We start from the raw sequence: 20,492 nt of genomic DNA, 5'->3' as shown, positions 1-20,492 counted from the left end.
TCTGCCCCTCCCCCAGGAGTACCTCCTGGCGCACACCGACATGCCGTCGACACTAGAGGGCGCCGAGGCCTCCATCAAGAAGCAGGAGGACTTCATGACCACCATGGACCACAACGAGGAGAAGATCAACGCCGTGTTGGAGGACGGACGGAGGCTGGCGGCCGACGAGAACCTCTACGCCCCGAGCATCCTGGAGAGGACACGGTCTATGGATGAGAGGTGAGGAACATCTGGAGGAGAGGTGAGGAACATCTGGAGGTGGGGTGAGGAACATCTGGAGGAGAGGTGAGGAACATCTGGATGAGAGGTGAGGAACATCTGGAGGAGAGGTGAGGAACATCTGGAGGAGAGGTGAGGAACATCTGGAGGTGGGGTGAGGAACATCTGGATGAGAGGTGAGGAACATCTGGAGGTGGGGTGAGGAACATCTGGAGGAGAGGTGAGGAACATCTGGAGGTGGGGTGAGGAACATCTGGAGGAGAGGTGAGGAACATCTGGATGAGAGGTGAGGAACATCTGGAGGTGGGGTGAGGAACATCTGGAGGAGAGGTGAGGAACATCTGGATGAGAGGTGAGGAACATCTGGAGGTGGGGTGAGGAACATCTGGAGGAGAGGTGAGGAACATCTGGATGAGAGGTGAGGAACATCTGGAGGTGGGGTGAGGAACATCTGGAGGAGAGGTGAGGAACATCTGGAGGAGGAGAGGTGAGGAACATCTGGAGAGGACAGTCTATGGATGAGAGGAGAGGAACAATGACTAGGGATGGAGATGGTTAATTTGTATTGATAACGATCAGCGTATCGATCAGGCTTATCAAGCCGGGTTCTTATCGAGCATTTTCTATTGTTTTGTGGAAAGACGACAATACATTCTGAACAGAACCAGAACCGTTCAGAACCAGAACAATACATTCTGAACGGAACCAGAACCGTTCAGAACCAGAACAATACATTCTGAACGGAACCAGAACCGTTCAGAACCAGAACAATACATTCTGAACAGAACCAGAACCGTTCAGAACCAGAACAATACATTCTGAACAGAACCAGAACCGTTCAGAACCAGAACAATACATTCTGAACGGAACCAGAACCGTTCAGAACCAGAACAATACATTCTGAACGGAACCAGAACCGTTCAGAACCAGAACAATACATTCTGAACGGAACCAGAACCGTTCAGAACCAGAACAATACATCCTGAACAGAACCAGAACCGTTCAGAACCAGAACAATACATCCTGAACAGAACCAGAACCGTTCAGAACCAGAACAATACATTCTGAACAGAACCAGAACCGTTCAGAACCAGAACAATACATTCTGAACAGAACCAGAACCGTTCAGAACCAGAACAATACATTCTGAACAGAACCAGAACCGTTCAGAACCAGAACAATACATTCTGAACAGAACCAGTATCTTTTACTAGAGCCTTCAAATACGGTACTTTTCTAACAGGGTTCACTGCCACCTGCTGGACACAAATCCAACTTCTGACTGCCACGGTCTGTGGGGGCGATTTAGAGGTTGCCAATGCAGCACAGAAACTGATGTTGTGGGCGTCCATCTTGTGCTAAATAAATAGCGTCAATGCTAGCGAGCTAAAATATAGGCATTCTTGCTCTATAGAAAGCACCAATGTTTCCATCTAGACCACCGAATAATCAGCAAAGACCTCCGAAAATCGCGCTAATTGACCAAACCATGGAGAGCTCCATAGATTAGGAGTTATTCAGCTTTTAGTCTGCCTGTATAATGGGAGGTGGACGGCAGCGCGCATGCGCGATCCGGTCTAGGATCGCTATAGAAGGAAAGGCCGAGCCAAAATAATATTGAAAAAAATAGTTCTCAGCGATGCGGATTGATATCCATAATAAAGCTAATCTGACGGAGCATTCAGACACGAGCGGAAGGTTATTACATTCCTTATGGCGGAGCATTGCGCCAAAAGTACGGATTGTGCTAACAGACGGCAATTGACCTTTTTTCCAATAAAATAATATTAAAGAAACTGTTTTAGAACGACATGTTTGTGCCATAGTTTAGATGGAGCCAGGAGAGGACTGACTGTACCGTCATTCAGTGGGGGAAACTGCACATGCTGAATAACCTGACAGTGATGTCATTACAGAGAGGTTGATGTCATAGTGATGTAACAATGATGTCATTACAGACACAAGAAAAACAGAGAGGGCGCTGTTGAGCTGCTGATGAAACTGAAAGACAACCGAGACTTACAGAGGTTCTTACAGGACTCACAGGAGGTACGCACGCACGCACACACACACACACACACACACACAGACACACACACGCATACACACGCACGCACACACACACACACACACACACGCATACACACACAGACACACGCACGCACACACAGACACGCACGCACACACACAGACACGCACACACACGCACGCATACACACACACACACACATGCACGCATGCACAAAGACACGCACACACACACACACGCACAGACGCAAGCGCGCCTGTTTGGGTGGTGTCCCAACAGGAAATGACATTGAATGTTTCCCAATAGGTGCTCCCAGGCTTATCAAACGAGTAATGTTCTGTCTTTTGAGTGTTAACTCTATCTCTACTGAGGCCAGGAACATATTATATCAATGTCATATTTAATATCTCTGTTATTATATTAATGTCATATTTAATATCTATGTTATTATATTAATGTCATATTTAATATCTCTCCAGTTATCAGGAACATATTATATTAACCCATTCTGAACGGGAACCCATTTTGGTGTTAGCATCATGTTATGCTTTAGCTATTGAAAAATAGAAGATCTACAAGCTACAAGCTTGTAGATCTGCTATTTTTGAAAAATCGAAGAACGACTGACATTTTTAGAATCTGATCTCAGGTCAGAATGGGTTATAATCAGACCAGTGTGTGTCCAGTGGAAACCTCGTATGAATCTGATCTCGGGTCAGAATGGGTTAATGTCATATTTAATATCTCTCCAGTTATCCCTGTGGGTCAGTGAGAAGATGCTCCTGTCGTACGACGAGGCCAGGAACCTCCACAGCAAGTGGCTCAAACACCAGGCCTTCATGGCCGAGCTGAACAGCAACAAGGAATGGATGAGCAACATAGACAAGGTATGGGGAGAGAGAGGAATGGGTGAGCAAGATAGACAAGGTATGGGGAGAGAGAGGAATGGATGAGAGACATAGAGAAGGTATGGAGAGAGAGAGAGGAATGGATGAGAGACATAGATAAGGTATGGAGAGAGAGATAAATGGATGAGCGACATAGACTAGTGTGCTACAGAGGTTCTGTGCTCTGTCTATGACCACTTCCTGTTTCCTGTCTCCAGGACGGCACGCTGCTGGTGTCGGAGAAACCCGACACCGAGGGCGTGGTCATAGAGCAGCTGGCCCGCCTCCACGCCTTGTGGGCGGAGCTTGAGTCCACCACTCAGACCAAGGCAAGTGACGGCAAAACAATTAGATTTTATTCGTTTTTTACTTGTATTATTTATTTATTTATATTTCCCACCACGGAGTATAACCTCGCGGCTGTGTCGGTATAGGCCAATCAGAGGCAGGCGGGGCGTTACCGTGTCTATGGTAGGCCAATCAGAGGCAGGCGGGGCGTTACCATGTCTATGGTAGGCCAATCAGAGGCAGGCGGGGGCGTTACCATGTCTATGCTCGGACGTAGAAAAGATATATGCGAATCCAAAGGCCCAGTCCCTGTTATAAATGATGTGTCATGTGATGTGGATTAACCCATTTTGGGAGAGTAGTGGAAGATTTAAGACACGTTTGACTTCAAGTCATGATGCAGAGAAACCCTTTGGTATGGAATTACCTTAGGGTCATACTAAAAGATTTATCCAAAGACACAAGCTGCATCAACCTTCATTTATGAAATATACATGTTTTTCAAAATGGCCGCCGACAATAACCCACTATTACACCATACCCAATATCTTTGCTTCTGTTAGAGCTATAATAATAATATTGGTGTCAAAGTATACATTTTTAGGGTCAAGGAATCCAATTAAATGGATTTCAAGAATAAAAAACCCAATTGTTTTCTCGTTACCATGACAACAGGGGTAAAATATGCTAATTTAATTTGAAAAAAGTGTTTTAACAGGGTAACTTTACCCCCCCTCAACCACTAAAGCTTTGATTTAGTTTCCTCTTTGGCATGGAAGTACCTTAGGGTCATAGGAAAAGATTTATCCAAAGACACAAGCTGCATTACCTTTCATTTCTGAATTATACACCTTTTTCAAAATGGCCGCCACCATTTACAGCAATACAGCATAGCCCGTATCTTTGCTTCTGTTAGAGCTATAATAATAATATTGGTGCCAAAGTATACATTTTTAGGGTCAAGGAATCCAATTAAATAGATTTCAAGACTAAAAAATCTAAAAGTTTTCTCGTTACCATGACAACGGGGGTAAAATATGCACATTTCATTCGAAAACATACGTTTTAACAGGCTAACTTTACCCCCCCTTATCCACTAAAACTTTCATTTAGTTTCCTCTTTGGCTTGGAAGTACCTTAGGGTCAAAGGAAAAGATTTATCCAAAGACACAAGCTGCATCACCTTTCATTTCTGAATTATACACCTTTTTCAAAATGGCCGCCACCATTTACAGCAATACAGCATAGCCCGTATCTTTGCTTCTGTTAGAGCTATAATAATAATATTGGTGCTAAAGTATACATTTTTAGGGTCAAGGAATCCAATTAAATGGATTTCAAGACTAAAAAACCAAATAGTTTTCTCGTTACCATGACAATAGCTGTTAAATATGCTAATTTAAATCGTAAAATAAGTTTTAACAGGGTAACTTTCCACCCCTCACCCCTAAAACCTTTATTTAGTTTTCCCTTTGGCATGGAAGTGCCTTAGGGCAATTGGAAAAGATTTATCCAAAGAGACGAGTTGCATCACCCTTCATTTACGAAATATACACATTTTTAAAATGGCCGCCACCATTTACAATAATACAGCAGATCTAATATTTTTGCTTCTGTTATAAAATTTTGCTCATTTCCACTCATATCATCATACATCATCAGCCAATCAGCTGAGCACATTCCGTGCTCATGCACACACGTACACACAAAGCTGTGCATATAGTAGCGCCGCTAAAAAAACCCCAATGTTTTTCTCATTACCATCACCATCCATCCATCCATCCATCTTCAACCCCTTATCCGTAGTCGGGTCGCGGGGGCAACAGCTCCACCAGAGAGCTCCAGATTTCCCTCTCCAGAGCAACATCAGTGACTTCCTCCTGGAGGATTCTGAGACGTTCCAAGGCCAGTGAGTCGATGTATTTCCTCCAACTGCGCCTTGGTCTGCTCCGGGGTCTCTTCCCAGTGGGACGTGTGTCGAGGACCTCCCTAGGGAGGCGGCCGAGAGGCATCCTAACCAGATGCGCGAACCACCCCAGCTGACTCCGAAGGCGAAGGAGCAGCGGTTCTACTCCGAGTCTCTCTCGTGTGACTGAACTTCTCACCCTATCTCTAAGCGAGATGCCAGCCACCCGTCGAAGAAAACTCATTTCGGCCGCTTGTATTCGTGACCTTATTCTTTTCGGTCATGACCCACATTTCATGACCATAGGTGAGAGTAGGAACACTTCATGACCACAGGTGAGAGTAGGAACACTTCATGACCATAGGTGAGAGTAGGAACACTTCATGACCACAGGTGAGAGTAGGAACACTTCATGACCATAGGTGAGAGTAGGAACACTTCATGACCACAGGTGAGAGTAGGATCACTTCATGACCATAGGTGAGAGTAGGAACACTTCATGACCATAGGTGAGAGTAGGAACGAAGATTGCTCGGTAGATAGAGAGCTTTGCCCTCTGTCTCAACTCTCTTTTTGTCACAACAGTGCGGTACAGCGACTGCAATACTACCCCTGCCGCTCCGATTCTCCGGCTGATCTCCTTGTCCGTTCTCCCCTCACTCGTGAACAAGACCCCGAGATACTTGAACTCCTTCACCTGGGGTAATGCCTCATTCCCTACCCGGACTGCACAATCCACCGGTTTCCTGCTGAGAACCATGGCCTCAGATTTGGAGACGCAGACCATCACAATTGTAATTAATCAAATAAGTCTCAACAAGTTGACATACAATTTTCCCCAGCATTGCACAATACAGCTGTTCCCTGCTGAGTACCATGGCCTCAGATTTGGAGATGCTGATGCTCTTCCTATGGCCACCACACACTCGACAACATAATCTGCAAAAAGCAGTAAAGCAACCCTTAGCTCCTCGAAGCGTACCCTCTCCTCCACGACTGCGTCTCGAAATCCTTCCCTGTCAGGTCATAGGGGCAACAGCTCCACCAGAGCTACAGACTTCCCTCTCCAGAGCAACATTAGTAACTTCCTCCTGGGGGATTCAGAGGCGTTCCAAGGCCAATTAATGGTTGTAATCCCTCCATCTCATCCTTGGTCTTCCCAGGGGTCTCCTCCCAGTGGGACGTGCATCGAGGACCTCCCTATAGGGAGATGCCCGATAAGCATCCTAACCAGATGCCCGAACCACCTAAGATGGCTCCTTTCCAAAAGAATAAGCATGACTGAACTTCTCACCCTATCTGTCCCTATGTTGAAAATATGTGTCAAGTGTCAACCAATCCCCTCAACACCCAGAGCCTTCAGCATTTCTCGACGGATCTCACCAACCTCTGGGGCTTTTCCACTGTGGAGTTGCTTAACTGGCTGTCCCGAGTCTCCCGGGATAACATATACTGACCATAACTGTTATGGTCAGCCCATGATTGGCACAGAAGTCCAATAACAAGCCACTACTCGGGTTCAGATCAGGGAGATCGTTCCTCTCAAACACGCCACTCCCAAGTATCTCATTGCCCACGTGCGTTGAAGACCCCCAGTAAGACTACAGAATCCCCCACAACAGGTGCCCCATACAGGGCCCCATGTAAGGCACCTTGAAAATGCTGCATGTCAGAGCATACATGGCTCTCTGCAAATACTTGTCTCGTATACATTATGTGAATAGGATTTGCAACCCCATTGTCATGGTATTGACCCTTATATTATTATTATAGCTCTAACAGAAGCAAAGATGCGGGCTATGCTGTATTGCTGTAAATGGTGGCGGTCATTTTGAAAAAGGTGTATAATTCAGAAATGAAAGTTGATGCAGCTTGTGTCTTTGGATAAATCTTTTCCTATGACCCTAAGGTACTTCCAAGCCAAAGAGGAAACTAAATGAAAGTTTTAGTGGATAAGGGGGGGTAAAGTTACCCTGTTAAAACGTATGTTTTCGAATGAAATGTGCATATTTTACCCCCGTTGTCATGGTAACGAGATTTTTTTTAGATTTTTTAGTCTTGAAATCTATTTAATTGGATTCCTTGACCCTAAAAATGTATACTTTGGCACCAATATTATTATTATAGCTCTAACAGAAGCAAAGATACGGGCTATGCTGTATTGCTGTAAATGGTGGCGGCCATTTTGAAAAAGGTGTATAATTCAGAAATGAAAGTTGATGCAGCTTGTGTCTTTGGATAAATCTTTTCCTATGACCCTAAGGTACTTCCAAGCCAAAGAGGAAACGAAATGAAAGTTTTAGTGGATAAGGGGGGGTAAAGTTACCCTGTTAAAACGTATGTTTTCGAATGAAATGTGCATATTTTACCCCCGTTGTCATGGTAACGAGATTTTTTTTAGATTTTTTAATCTTGAAATCTATTTAATTGGATTCCTTGACCCTAAAAATGTATACTTTGGCACCAATATTATTATTATAGCTCTAACAGAAGCAAAGATACGGGCTATGCTGTATTGCTGTAAATGGTGGCGGCCATTTTGAAAAAGGTGTATAATTCAGAAATGAAAGTTGATGCAGCTTGTGTCTTTAGATAAATCTTTTCCTATGACCCTAAGGTACTTCCAAGCCAAAGAGGAAACTAAATGAAAGTTTTAGTGGATAAGGGGGGGTAAAGTTACCCTGTTAAAACGTATGTTTTCGAATGAAATGTGCATATTTTACCCCCGTTGTCATGGTAACGAGATTTTTTTTAGATTTTTTAGTCTTGAAATCTATTTAATTGGATTCCTTGACCCTAAAAATGTATACTTTGGCACCAATATTATTATTATAGCTCTAACAGAAGCAAAGATACGGGCTATGCTGTATTGCTGTAAATGGTGGCGGCCATTTTGAAAAAGGTGTATAATTCAGAAATGAAAGTTGATGCAGCTTGTGTCTTTGGATAAATCTTTTCCTATGACCCTAAGGTACTTCCAAGCCAAAGAGGAAACTAAATGAAAGTTTTAGTGGATAAGGGGGGGTAAAGTTATAGCCTGTTAAAACGTATGTTTTCGAATGAAATGTGCATATTTTACCCCCGTTGTCATGGTAACGAGAAAACTTTTAGATTTTTTAGTCTTGAAATCTATTTAATTGGATTCCTTGACCCTAAAAATGTATACTTTGGCACCAATATTATTATTATAGCTCTAACAGAAGCAAAGATACGGGCTATGCTGTATTGCTGTAAATGGTGGCGGCCATTTTGAAAAAGGTGTATAATTCAGAAATGAAAGGTAATGCAGCTTGTGTCTTTGGATAAATCTTTTCCTATGATCCTAAGGTACTTCCATGCCAAAAAGGTTCTCTGCATCATGACTTGAAGTTAACGGCGAAAAAATTGCCCTTAAATCTTCCACTAGAGAACCCATTTTGATCTTAGCATCATGTTGTGCTTTAGCTATTGAAAAATAGCAGATCTACAAGCTCATAGCGCGCCACCGAGTGGTGCGCTACGAGCTTGTAGGTCTGCTAGTTTTGAAAAATCGAACGACTGAATTTTTTTTTAGAATCTGATCTCAGGTAAGAATGGGTTAATCACACCAGTGTGTGTCCAGTGGAAACCTCGTATGAATCTGATCTCAGGTCAGAGTGGGTTAAAGGCCCAGTCCCTGTTATAAATGATGTGTCATGTGATGTGAACTAAAGGCCCAGTCCCTGTTATAAATGATGTGTCATGTGATGTGAACTAAAGGCCCAGTCCCTGTTATAAATGATGTGTCATGTGATGTGAACTAAAGGCCCAGTCCCTGTTATAAATGATGTGTCATGTGATGTGAACTAAAGGCCCAGTCCCTGTTATAAATGATGTGTCATGTGATGTGAACTAAAGGCCCAGTCCCTGTTATAAATGATGTGTCATGTGATGTGAACTAAAGGCCCAGTCCCTGTTATAAATGATGTGTCATGTGATGTGAACTAAAGGCCCATGAGTCCCTGTTATAAATGATGTGTCATGTGATGTGAACCAAAGGCCCAGTCCCTGTTCGAGGCCAACAAGGCGGAGCTGTTCACCCAGAGCTGTGCCGACCTGGACCAGTGGCTCGGAGCTCTGGAAGGACAGATCACCTCTGAGGACCGCGGCAAGGACCTGACCTCCGTCAACATCCTGCTGAAGAGACAGCAGGTAAGGACCTGACCTATGAACTCTGACCTCCTGACCTCCGTCAACATCCTGCTGCAGGTAAGGACCTGACCTCTGACCTCCTGACCTCCGTCAACATCCTGTTGAAGAGACAGCAGGTAAGGACCTGACCTCTAACCTCCTGACCTCCGTCAACTTCCGGTTGAAGAGACAGCAGGTAAGGACTAGGGCATTAAGGACCTTGTTGGTACTAGTTGATAAGGGAAAATAAACTTTATTTTTTATTTTTCAGATGGGGGTCAGCGACCAATTACAGATATTCTTTAGGGTCCTTGACATGACACATTTTGAGAACGACTCGCATAGAAACATGTTTTGTTTTTGTTTTGTTGTCATAGCTGGCTCTTGCTATGACAAACATCAGGAGCAGGAGACAGTCGAAAGTTGAACAACATGTGTGTTTATTAAATAATAGGCCTATATGCAAAGGAACTAACAAGGGACTGCTGTACTGAACATAACTATTCTATGGGGCGTGTAGTCAGTGAGTCAGTGGTGTAAGTGTAGTGTATGGATGTGTGATACATGGTGTGGTGCATGTGTGGATGGAAAGGATAATCAAACATGAGTCATAGGAGGCATGGAGTCAAAAGCAGGGAGTGGAGGCAGGTCTGCCTCCTCTGGATCTCTCGTCTCAACTGGCAGGAGCGTTGTATTTGTATAGCCTCTGGGAGACACCGGGCCCAGGTGCTCTCCCATCAGCCATCAGGCCAATGCCCCACCCAGGCTCACCTACAAGGATGACAGTTAGGCAATAGGCAGGCATACATCCACTACTCATTATGTGTGGGGCGTCACATTAGAAGACATTTGTAGAATCGTCCCCTCGGGTCTAAATGTGTTGCCACACCTGCCAAACCACACCTGTACACCAGTGTTGTTTTCGTCGACTAAAACTAAGACGAAAAATGTTCGTCGACTACCTATTTCCACTGACGAAAACTAAATGGAAACTAAATGAAAACTATATCTATGATGACTAAAACTAAGACTAAATATGCAAAAACAACACTGATACCAACTACACATCTGTCGTTCTTCCTGTAGATGTTGGAGATGCAGGTGGAGGTCCGTCAGAAGGAGGTGGTGGAGCTCCAGTCTCTGTCCCAGGTGGTCTCCGAGGGTCCCGGGGGTCAGGAGGTCGGAGGTCAGGAGGTCGTGGGCGTGGAGGAGGTGGACGGCCGCAGGCGCCTGGAGGTGGAGCAGAAGTTCTGGGCTCTCCTGGAGCCTCTGAGGCGACGCAGGAGCGTCCTGCTGGAGAGCAGAGAGCTGCACCAGTTCACCAGGGACGTGGAGGACCACATAGTACGTAACACACACACACACACACACACACACACACACACACACACACTGTCATGAACTGGCTCACATCATGACAAAAAGGGAGACGACACACAGGATTAAACGTAACATTATTGTATTTATAACTAAAATAAGGCTTAAAAGGTGCAACATGTATGAGGTGTGAGTGGTCAGTGACATCAGTAGTGTAAAGTGTGTATGGCTGTGTGAACATGGACTGTATGTGCAAGTGCAGAAATCAACCGAACTGAAACTACTTAAAAAAAAACATAGCCAAACAAGCAGTGTGACCTGTGCAAGGGAGAGAGAGAGAATGGCCTCAGCCAGCCTGCTTTTATACCACATAGACTGTAAAAAAATATGGACAAAGCGTTCCGCGGGTCTAACATGAATGTAAAATGAAGCCTGTCAGTCCTTGTATTGTAAATCTATCTAGATCCGTTTGGGCCTAGCTGGCCATTGGCTGGCCCAGACAACGAGGCGGGACTTCCCCCCTTCTTCTCCTTTGGTTTTTATTTTGACTCGAGTGGGTGGGGGATCCCGATCATAGACTGTAACGGTAGCCACGCCCCTCAGAACATACGTGACTTTATGGTAATTTGTTTTATAAATGGAACCATAATTTTCCAAAAAGAATATTATGACATTAGAAATGAGACTTGTGACTGGAAGCAGAAAGTATTCATGACCATGTTTATTAAGGTAATACAGTCTAGGTGAAGTTGGGCCCAAATACATGGACTTCTATGGGGCTATGGGTTTTTTTGGGCCCAATGGCAGCGCCACAACAGGCCATTATATGAACTTTCAGGAAAGCCCGATTCCGGCGTTCCGGAGTTACCGTGTGGGGATCCCTCTACTGTACTGTACTGTACTGGCACACCCGAAAGCATCATATATACAGTTAACATGTGCGTGTGTATGTGTGCGTTAGGTGGTGAGAGAATCAACCATGCCATTTCTGTGTGCTCACACACACACACACACACACACACACACACACACACACACACACACACACACACACACACATAGTCACTTAAGGAAGTGGTTGCACTACTTAAAAACGTCAAATATATGGTGGGCCCCTTTTAAAGTACTTTTTCCACTGCCAATACTTACACGTGTGTGTGTGTGTGTGTGTGTGTGTGTGTGTGTGTGTGTGTGTGTGTGTGTGTGTGTGTGTGTGTGTGTGTGTGTGTGTGTGTGTGTGTGTGTGTGTGTGTGTGTGTGTGTGTGTGTGTGTGTGTGTGTGTGTGTGTGTGTGTGTGTGTGTGTGTGTGTGTGTGTGTTTAGCTCTGGGTGGAGGAGAGGATTCCGGTTGCCATGTCAACGGACTACGGCAATAACCTGCAGACTGTCCAGCTGCTCATCAAGAAGAACCAGGTAGGATGCTGAACAGCATTTTAGATGATAGGTGTTCTCCTGGTTTTTCTCAGACTCTGCAGAAGGAGATCCAGGGCTAGATGATAGGTGTTCTCCTGGTTTTCTCCTGGTTTTCCCCAGACTCTGCAGAAGGAGATCCAGGGCCACCAGCCTCGCGTCGATGACATCACGGAGAGGAGCAGAGCCCTGCTGAAGGAGGAGGAGGAGGCGGGGCCGGAGGGGGCGGGGCATGGGGAGGTGATCCGCCAGCGATTGGCTAAGCTGGGCGCGCTGTGGGAGGAGCTACAGGAGGTTGTGGAGAAGAGGAACGCCCGGCTGCAGGTCAGGAACGTTTGTTTTTGATTTTTTTACTTCAAATATTTACCCCACGATTTTTGTAACCCATTTTTCACCCCTGTGTCAATCATCTAATGTGATCCTGGCCTCTACACACCCTCCGCCAACCTGGGGAGAGCAACGGACTTGAACTCATGCTTCCTTCATGCCTGAGTGTCCAATTAAGTTGCTCCTTTTACACCTGACAGAATGGCGTTTTCTGAAAGACCCGTGTTTCTATGTCAACGGTGCTCAACCTTTTTCATGTCAAGCACCCCTAGAATTATCTGTATTTGGCCACCGACCCCCGCTCCAGGGGACCCCCCAGAAGCAAAGATTTGAGTTAAAAACATTCAAAGATTCGCGCCACATTTTCAGGATTAAAAAGAAATGGCAGATCTGCAAGCTCATAGCGCAGCACTCTGCTTGTATATCTGCTATTTTTCAATAGCTAAAGTATAACATAATGCTTAAAACACCAAAAGGGGTTCCCGCCCAGAATGGGGAGTGCCGTGCCCGGTATCGAGTCGGTCGGACCCACGGTTCTCCCGAACCACCACAAAAGGATCTGCCAGTGGGCCTAATCAGACCTAAGTCCCCTCACCTGTGCAATTCCCAGCCTCTGCCTCAGCCAATCGGTTGACATGGCAACCCCACACCTGACAATTGATTACTTAACCAGTACACTTTTCACAGTCAGTTTACACTCTTCAGACCATAGACTGTAAAAAATATGGACAAAGCGTTCTCCGGGTCTGATATGGACGTAAAATGAAGCCTGTCAGTCCTTGAATTGTAAATCGCCATCTTTCTAGATCCGTTTGGGCCCAGCTGAGCCATTGGCTGGCCCAGACAACGAGGCGGGACTTCCCCCCTTCTTCTTCGTTGGTTTTTATTTTGACTCGAGTGGGTGGGGAATCCCGATCATAGACTGTAACGGTAGCCACGCCCCTCAGAACATACGCAACTTTATGGTCATTTTTTTAATGAATGGGACCATCATTTTCCAAAAAGAATATTATGACATTAGAAATTTTAAACTTTAAACTAGTGACTGGAAGCAGAAAGTATTCATGACCATGTTTATTAAGGTAATACAGTCTAGGTGAAGTTGGGCCCAAATACATGGACTTCTATGGGGCTATGGGTTTTTTTGGGCCCAATGACAGCGCCACAACAGGCCATTATATGAACTTTCAGGAAATCCCGATTTCCTCAGTGGCTTCACAAAATATCTGTCTGACTGCCCCGCCTGGTTCAGACACAGACAGACTGGATCTCTATGTGGGACACAGACAAAACGGTGCTATGACAACGGGTATTATTAGGTTCCCAAGTTGCATCGTTCTCCAGTAGGCCGGTGGCCGACCGGCCCGTACGGGTCTACTCATCCTAACTAGAACGTAATGACCCTGTCTCAACACTAGGTGGCGCTCCATGCACAGCAGTATTACTTTGACGCTGCCGAGGCCGAATCCTGGATGAGCGAACAGGAGCTGTACATGATGTCAGAGGAGAAGGCCAAGGTAATCCGATTACATGGAATGTGTTATCTAAGGTAATCTGATTACATGGAATCTGTTATCTAAGGTAATCTGATTACATGGAATCTGTTATCTAAGGTAATATGATTACATGGAATCTGTTATCTAAGGTAATATGATTACATGGAATCTGTTATCTATGCATGATGTCTGAGGAGAAGGCCAAGGTAATCTGATTACATGTAATCTGTTATCCAAGGTAATCTGATTAGATGTAATCTGTTATCCATGCATGATTTCAGAGGAAGATAATGTTGACACTAGAGGTGATCAACTTTAACACCCCGAACGTGTGTGTCTGTGTCTGTGTGTCTGTGTCTGTGTCTGTGTCTGTGTCTGTGTGTGTGTGTGTGTGTGTGTGTGTGTGTGTGTGTGTGTGTCTGTGTCTGTGTCTGTGTCTGTGTAGGATGAACTCAGCGCGGTCTCCGCTGTAAAGAAACATCAGATCGTTGAGCAGTGCGTCGAGGATTATGCCGAAACCGTCCATCAGATCTCACAGACCAGCCGCGGGCTGACGGCCAAGGAGCACCCTGACAGGTACAATATGAACCCTCTGGGTACAATATGAACCCTCTGGATACAATATGAACCCACACATCCCAGACTCCAAATTTCCCACCGTAGTGAAAACCACTAGCTCATGAGCTTGACGACCTTACAGGCGTATGAAAAGGCTCAACTTTATGTAACTTAGGGCCCCTTTTCCACTAGCAAGGTGGAACCAGAACCTGAACCCATTTGTTTTAGTTCTGGGTTTGTTTCCACAGAGCACAGCACGGTACGCCACGGTTTCAGACCAGGTTCTCAGAACCTTTTTTTGGCCCTGCTTTTGAGCTAGTACTAACACTGAGTTCTGGGGAACCTATGGGTGGGGCCAGCACAGCAGCACTGCTGCTCTTGATTGGTTGAGCTGAGGTGACTTAACAGGTTCTTGGAAACATATGGAAACTGAAGCAGAACTTGGTTCTGGAACTTCACAGGTTCCTGGTAGTTCTGGGATCTGGAAAGTTCTAGTTCTGGTTCTTGTTCCACCCCCATAGTGGAAAAGAGGCCCTAGATAGCATTGACAGATGTTAGGTTCTTAGCTTGTTTATGATGACTATTTCTATGTATTTTGATGTATTATTTGTATGTATGTATGTATTTGATGTATGTGCTGTTCTTACTTTTTTTTTTATTTTTATTTTTTTATTAGATGCAATTGTGAACAATAGCCAAGTAATACATAGTAAGATACATATCCATTGGCCAATCAAATGGTTCACTGCAGCTCAACAGTCAGTGTGAGGGCTGGTCAGGAGATTTCTGTGAGCTCTGCGTTTAAAGGCTTGAAGGCCGTTGTCTGTGATGGAGTCCACTACATGCTCTGGTAGGCTGTTCCACTGCAAATCGCTCTGGATTAATAGTGTCTGGTGTGTGTGTGTGTGTGTGTGTGTGTGTGTGTGTGCGCGCGCATGTTGTGCATGTGTGTGTGTGCGTGTGTGTGTGCGCGCGTGTTGTGCGTGTGTGTGTGCGCGTGTTGTGTGTGTGTGTGCGTGTGTGTGTGCGCGCGTGTTGTGCGTGTGTGTGTGTGCGTGTGTGTGTGCGCGCGTGTTGTGTGTGTGTGCGTGCGCGCACAGCGAGCGCATCGGCCTCCGCCAGTCTCAGGTTGACAAGCTCTACGCGGGGTTAAAGGACCTGACGGAGGAGAGGCGGGGCCGGCTGGACGAGAGGCTCCGCCTCTTCCTGTTGAACCGGGAGGTGGACGACCTGGAGCAGTGGATCGCAGAGCGGGAGGTCGTGGCGGGGTCGCACGAGCTGGGCCAGGACTACGAACATGTCACGGTGAGTTTATAGGACTACGAACATGTCACTGTGAGTTTATAGGACTACAAACATGTCACTGTGAGTCTAAGACTACGAACATGTGATGTCACGGTGAGTTTATAGGACTACGAACATGTCACGGTGAGTTTATAGGACTACGAACATGTCACTGTGAGTTTATAGGACTACGAACATGTCACTGTGAGTCTAAGACTACGAACATGTGATGTCACGGTGAGTTTATAGGACTACAAACATGTCACTGTGAGTCTAGGACTACAAACATGTCACTGTGAGTTTGTAGGACTACGAACATGTCACTGTGAGTCTAGGACTACGAACATGTGATGTCACGGTGAGTTTATAGGAATACGAACATGTCACGGTGAGTTTATAGGACTGCAAACATGTCACTGTGAGTTTATAGGACTACAAACATGTCACTTTGAGTTTATAGGACTGCGAACATGTCATGGTGAGTTAATAGGACTACAAACATGTCACTGTGACTCTAGGACTACGAACATGTGATGTAACGGTGAGTTTATAGGACTACAAACATGTCATGGTGAGTTTATAGGACTACAAACATGTCACTGTGAGTCTAGGACAACAAACATGTCACTGTGAGTCTAGGACAACAAACATATCACTGAGAGTTTATAGGACTACAAACATGTCACTGAGTTTATAGGACTTCCTACTCCACTGACAACCAATCACAAATTCCTCGAATCCCGCATTCACCCTAGGAAAAATAAACTCTCCTCCAGGAGAGGTTCAGGGAGTTCTCCAGGGACCATAATAATAATAATAGTAATAATAGTAATGGTAATGTATTCCCAGATGCTCCAGGAGAGGTTCAAGGAGTTCTCTAATAATAGTAATAATAATAATAATAATAGTAATAGTAATAATGTATTCCCAGATGCTCCAGGAGAGGTTCAAGGAGTTCTCTAATAATAGTAATAATAATAATAATAATAATAATAATAATAATAATAATAGTAATAGTAATAATAGTAATGGTAATGTATTCCCAGATGCTCCAGGAGAGGTTCAAGGAGTTCTCTAATAATAGTAATAATAATAATAATAATAATAATAATAGTAATAGTAATAATAGTAATGGTAATGTATTCCCAGATGCTCCAGGAGAGGTTCAAGGAGTTCTCCAGGGACACGGGGTCCATCGGTCAGGAGAGGGTGGACGGCGTCAACCGGCTGGCCGATGACCTCATCAACGCGGGACACGGCGACGCGGCCACCGTGGCGGAGTGGAAGGACGGCCTCAACGAGGCGTGGGCGGAGCTCCTGGAGTTGATTGACACGCGGACGCAGATCCTGGCCGCCTCCCACGAGCTGCACAAGTTCTACCACGACGCCAAGGAGATACTGGCGCGCATCGTGGAGAAAACTAACAAGATACCCGAAGAGGTAAACACCATTAACACTTTCAGCTATATCCCCTATATATAGGCGCCATTCTATTACCGTCAATACAGCCCAATTCAACGAGTAGAGGCGCAAAGACTTTTTCGAGCAGAAGCCGACATGTCTTAGGTTTCACAACAAGCGGTGACACGGCTGGGGCGATGCGATCAGACATCACTGTTTACATCTGAACGTTGGGCGGTTTGGACTAAAACAGCAACTTTGGAGTATTTGTCGGAGAAAACAAGCAACAAAAAGAACGACAATCAGTGGATCCTTATGGGAGGCGCGCGCTTTGTTCCTTACGATGGGAAGAACGTAGGCACTGTCTAGCAGCCTGGGCAGCATGGAAGGTTAGTGTTGAGCTTCGGCTGCTTGGTATTGATATAACCCTTACTACACGCCATCTGACGGGTTTGGCGACCTCCAGGGTTAAATCTGAACCCGTCATTTGACGGGTTTGCGAGGCGTTTTGCCGTGCATCGTGAAGTCTAAGATCCTGGTGGAGACCTGTTCTATTATAGCTTCACCAGGAGGCCACAACCTGACCTGCCCTGGTGGAGACCTGTCCTGTTATAGCTTCACCAGGAGGCCACAACCTGACCTGCCCTGGTGGAGACCTGTTCTATTATAGCTTCACCAGGAGGCCACAACCTGACCTGCCCTGGTGGAGACCTGTTCTATTATAGCTTCACCAGGAGGCCACAACCTGACCTGCCCTGGTGGAGACCTGTCCTGTTATAGCTTCACCAGGAGGCCACAACCTGACCTGCCCTGGTGGAGACCTGTCCTGTTATAGCGCCACCTTGAGGCCACAACCTGACCTGCCCTGGTGGAGACCTGTCCTATTATAGCGCCACCAGGAGGCCACAACCTGACCTGCCCTGGTGGAGACCTGTCCTATTATAGCGCCACCAGGAGGCCCAGAGGGGAACTTCATCTAGTTGTTACTGCTGTGAGACCCGGATGTTAAAATGGAGTGATTTGAATGGCAGCCTGCAGTACACAGATTGAACACTAGATGGAGTGTTAACTGTACAGGTTCATAGTATGATGTCATTAATATTATGATGTCATCTAGGTTGGGCGTGACCAGAACACTGTGGAGACTCTGCAGAGAATGCACACCACCTTCCAACACGACATCCAGGGTCTGGGCACGCACGTACGTACACACACACACACACACACACACACACACACACACACACACACACACACACACACACAGACTCTCACACGCACGCACGCACGCACACACACACACACACACATGCACGCACGCACGCACAGACTCTCACACGCACATATATAGCGGGAACACAAGCACGTGTAATATGTATATGATTAACAATGTGTTTTTAATGACAATTTCCGGGTGCGTTGGGAGGATGCCGTGAGTTGAGAGCCATGTCATATATTTAAACATGCTAACGTGCTAACAGGTGCGTTATGTATTTAAACATGCTAACAGGTGTGTCATGTATTTAAACATGCTAACGTGCTAACAGGTGCCTCATGTATTTAAACGTGCTAATGTGCTAACGTGCTAACAGGTGCCTCATGTATTTAAACATGCTAACGTGCTAACAGGTGCGCCAGCTGCAGGAGGACGCGGCGCGTCTGCAGTCGGCGTACGCCGGCGACAAGGCGGACGACATTGCGCGGCGCGAGGGGGAGGTGCTTCAGGCCTGGGCCGGCCTATTGGAGGCCTGCGAGGGACGCAGGCTCCGCCTCCTGGAGACCAGCGACAAGTTCCGCTTCTACAGCATGGTGCGCGACCTGATGCTGTGGATGGAGGACGTAGTACGCCTAATAGAGGGGCAAGAGAAACCCAGGTAATACACCTAATAGAGGGGCAGGAGAAACCCAGGTAACACTCCTAATAGAGGGGCAGGAGAAACCCAGGTAATACTCCTAATAGAGGGGCAGGAGAAACCCAGGTAATACACCTAATAGAGGGGCAGGAGAAACCTGCCCCTCTACCTGTTTGTGTGTGTGCGCACACCGTGCACAGGGATGTGTCCTCTGTAGAACTCCTCATGAACAACCTGTGTGTGTGTGTGTGTGTGTGTGTGTGTGTAATGCAGGGACGTGTCCTCAGTAGAACTTCTCATGAACAACCACCAGGGTGTGAAGGCAGAGATCGACGCGCGCAACGAGTCCTTCTCGCTCTGCATCGATCTGGGGCGGAGCCTGTTGTCACGGAAACACCACGCCTCTGACATCATCAAGGACCGCCTCCTGTCACTCACAGACCACAGGAAGCTGATGATTGACAGCTGGGAGGACCGCTGGGAGTGGCTACGGCTGGGTACCGTGCGCAGATACACACACGCATGCACACAGACACACACATGCACGCATGCACACAGACACACACGCATTATGCATGCGTGCACGCATCTGATTGACAGCCCATACATCGAATCAAAAAAGTTCCATCTGATGCACAGCCCATACATCCACACAGAAAAGTCCTGTCTGATTGACAGCCCATACACCCAAACAGAAAAGTCCTGTCTGATTGACAGCCCATACATCCAAACAGAAAATTCCTGTCTGATTGACAGCCCATACACCCAAACAGAAAAGTCCTGTCTGATTGACAGCCCATACATCCAAACAAAAGTCCTGTCTGATTGACAGCCCATACATCCAAACAAAAGTCCTATCTGATTGACAGCCCCTTCATCCACACAGAAAAGTCCTATCTGATTGACAGCCCATACATCCACACAGAAAAGTCCTATCTGATTGACAGCCCATACATCCACACAGAAAAGTCCTATTTGATTGACAGCCCATACATCCACACATAAAAGTCCTGTCTGATTGACAGCCCCATACATCCACACAGAAAAGTCCTATTTGATTGACAGCCCATACATCCACACAGAAAAGTCCTATCTGATTGACAGCCCATACATCCACACAGAAAAGTCCTGTCTGATTGACAGCCCATACATCCAAACATAAAAGTCCTGTCTGATTGACAGCCCATACATCCACACAGAAAAGAAATTCTAGCTGATATTTAAGGTTTCTTGACATTCATTTTCATTTATTTTAATTTTAGGTTTTATGACCTCAATTCTACCCAAACCTGAACTTTGAACATTCTGTGGATTTTCTGTGGTCTGGGGTTTTCTCTGTGTGTTCCGAAGCCTTTTGAGCTGCAGTGA

The 20,492-nt window shown here is 45.9% G+C and overlaps 1 protein-coding gene across 2 annotated transcripts in view; it reads left to right on the top strand.

The window, feature by feature from the left end:
• LOC308313329 (spectrin beta chain, non-erythrocytic 1-like) overlaps positions 1-20,492 on the top strand; it is a 64,190-nt gene that overhangs the window by 34,871 nt on the left and 8,827 nt on the right. For both annotated transcript variants that reach the window (XR_013963883.1, XM_080760411.1), the window contains exons 25-39: positions 17-219; positions 2,178-2,268; positions 3,001-3,135; positions 3,354-3,464; positions 9,347-9,499; positions 10,565-10,822; positions 12,119-12,208; positions 12,329-12,529; positions 13,951-14,049; positions 14,474-14,604; positions 15,687-15,891; positions 17,020-17,310; positions 18,389-18,472; positions 18,901-19,145; positions 19,398-19,621. Coding sequence is in view for 1 of the 2 variants with exons in the window: in XM_080760411.1 (XP_080616537.1) it covers positions 17-219; positions 2,178-2,268; positions 3,001-3,135; positions 3,354-3,464; positions 9,347-9,499; positions 10,565-10,822; positions 12,119-12,208; positions 12,329-12,529; positions 13,951-14,049; positions 14,474-14,604; positions 15,687-15,891; positions 17,020-17,310; positions 18,389-18,472; positions 18,901-19,145; positions 19,398-19,621 (2,521 nt within the window). In the remaining variant the exon portion in view is untranslated. The remainder of the gene's footprint in view (positions 1-16; positions 220-2,177; positions 2,269-3,000; positions 3,136-3,353; positions 3,465-9,346; positions 9,500-10,564; positions 10,823-12,118; positions 12,209-12,328; positions 12,530-13,950; positions 14,050-14,473; positions 14,605-15,686; positions 15,892-17,019; positions 17,311-18,388; positions 18,473-18,900; positions 19,146-19,397; positions 19,622-20,492) is intronic.

This window comes from Protomyctophum bolini (genome assembly GCF_963924005.1).
Source record: "Protomyctophum bolini genome assembly, chromosome: 3".
NCBI classification, from domain to species: domain Eukaryota; kingdom Metazoa; phylum Chordata; class Actinopteri; order Myctophiformes; family Myctophidae; genus Protomyctophum; species Protomyctophum bolini.
The sequence above is the reverse complement of the archived record's forward strand: the minus strand, read 5'-3'. Positions and strand labels throughout refer to the sequence as shown.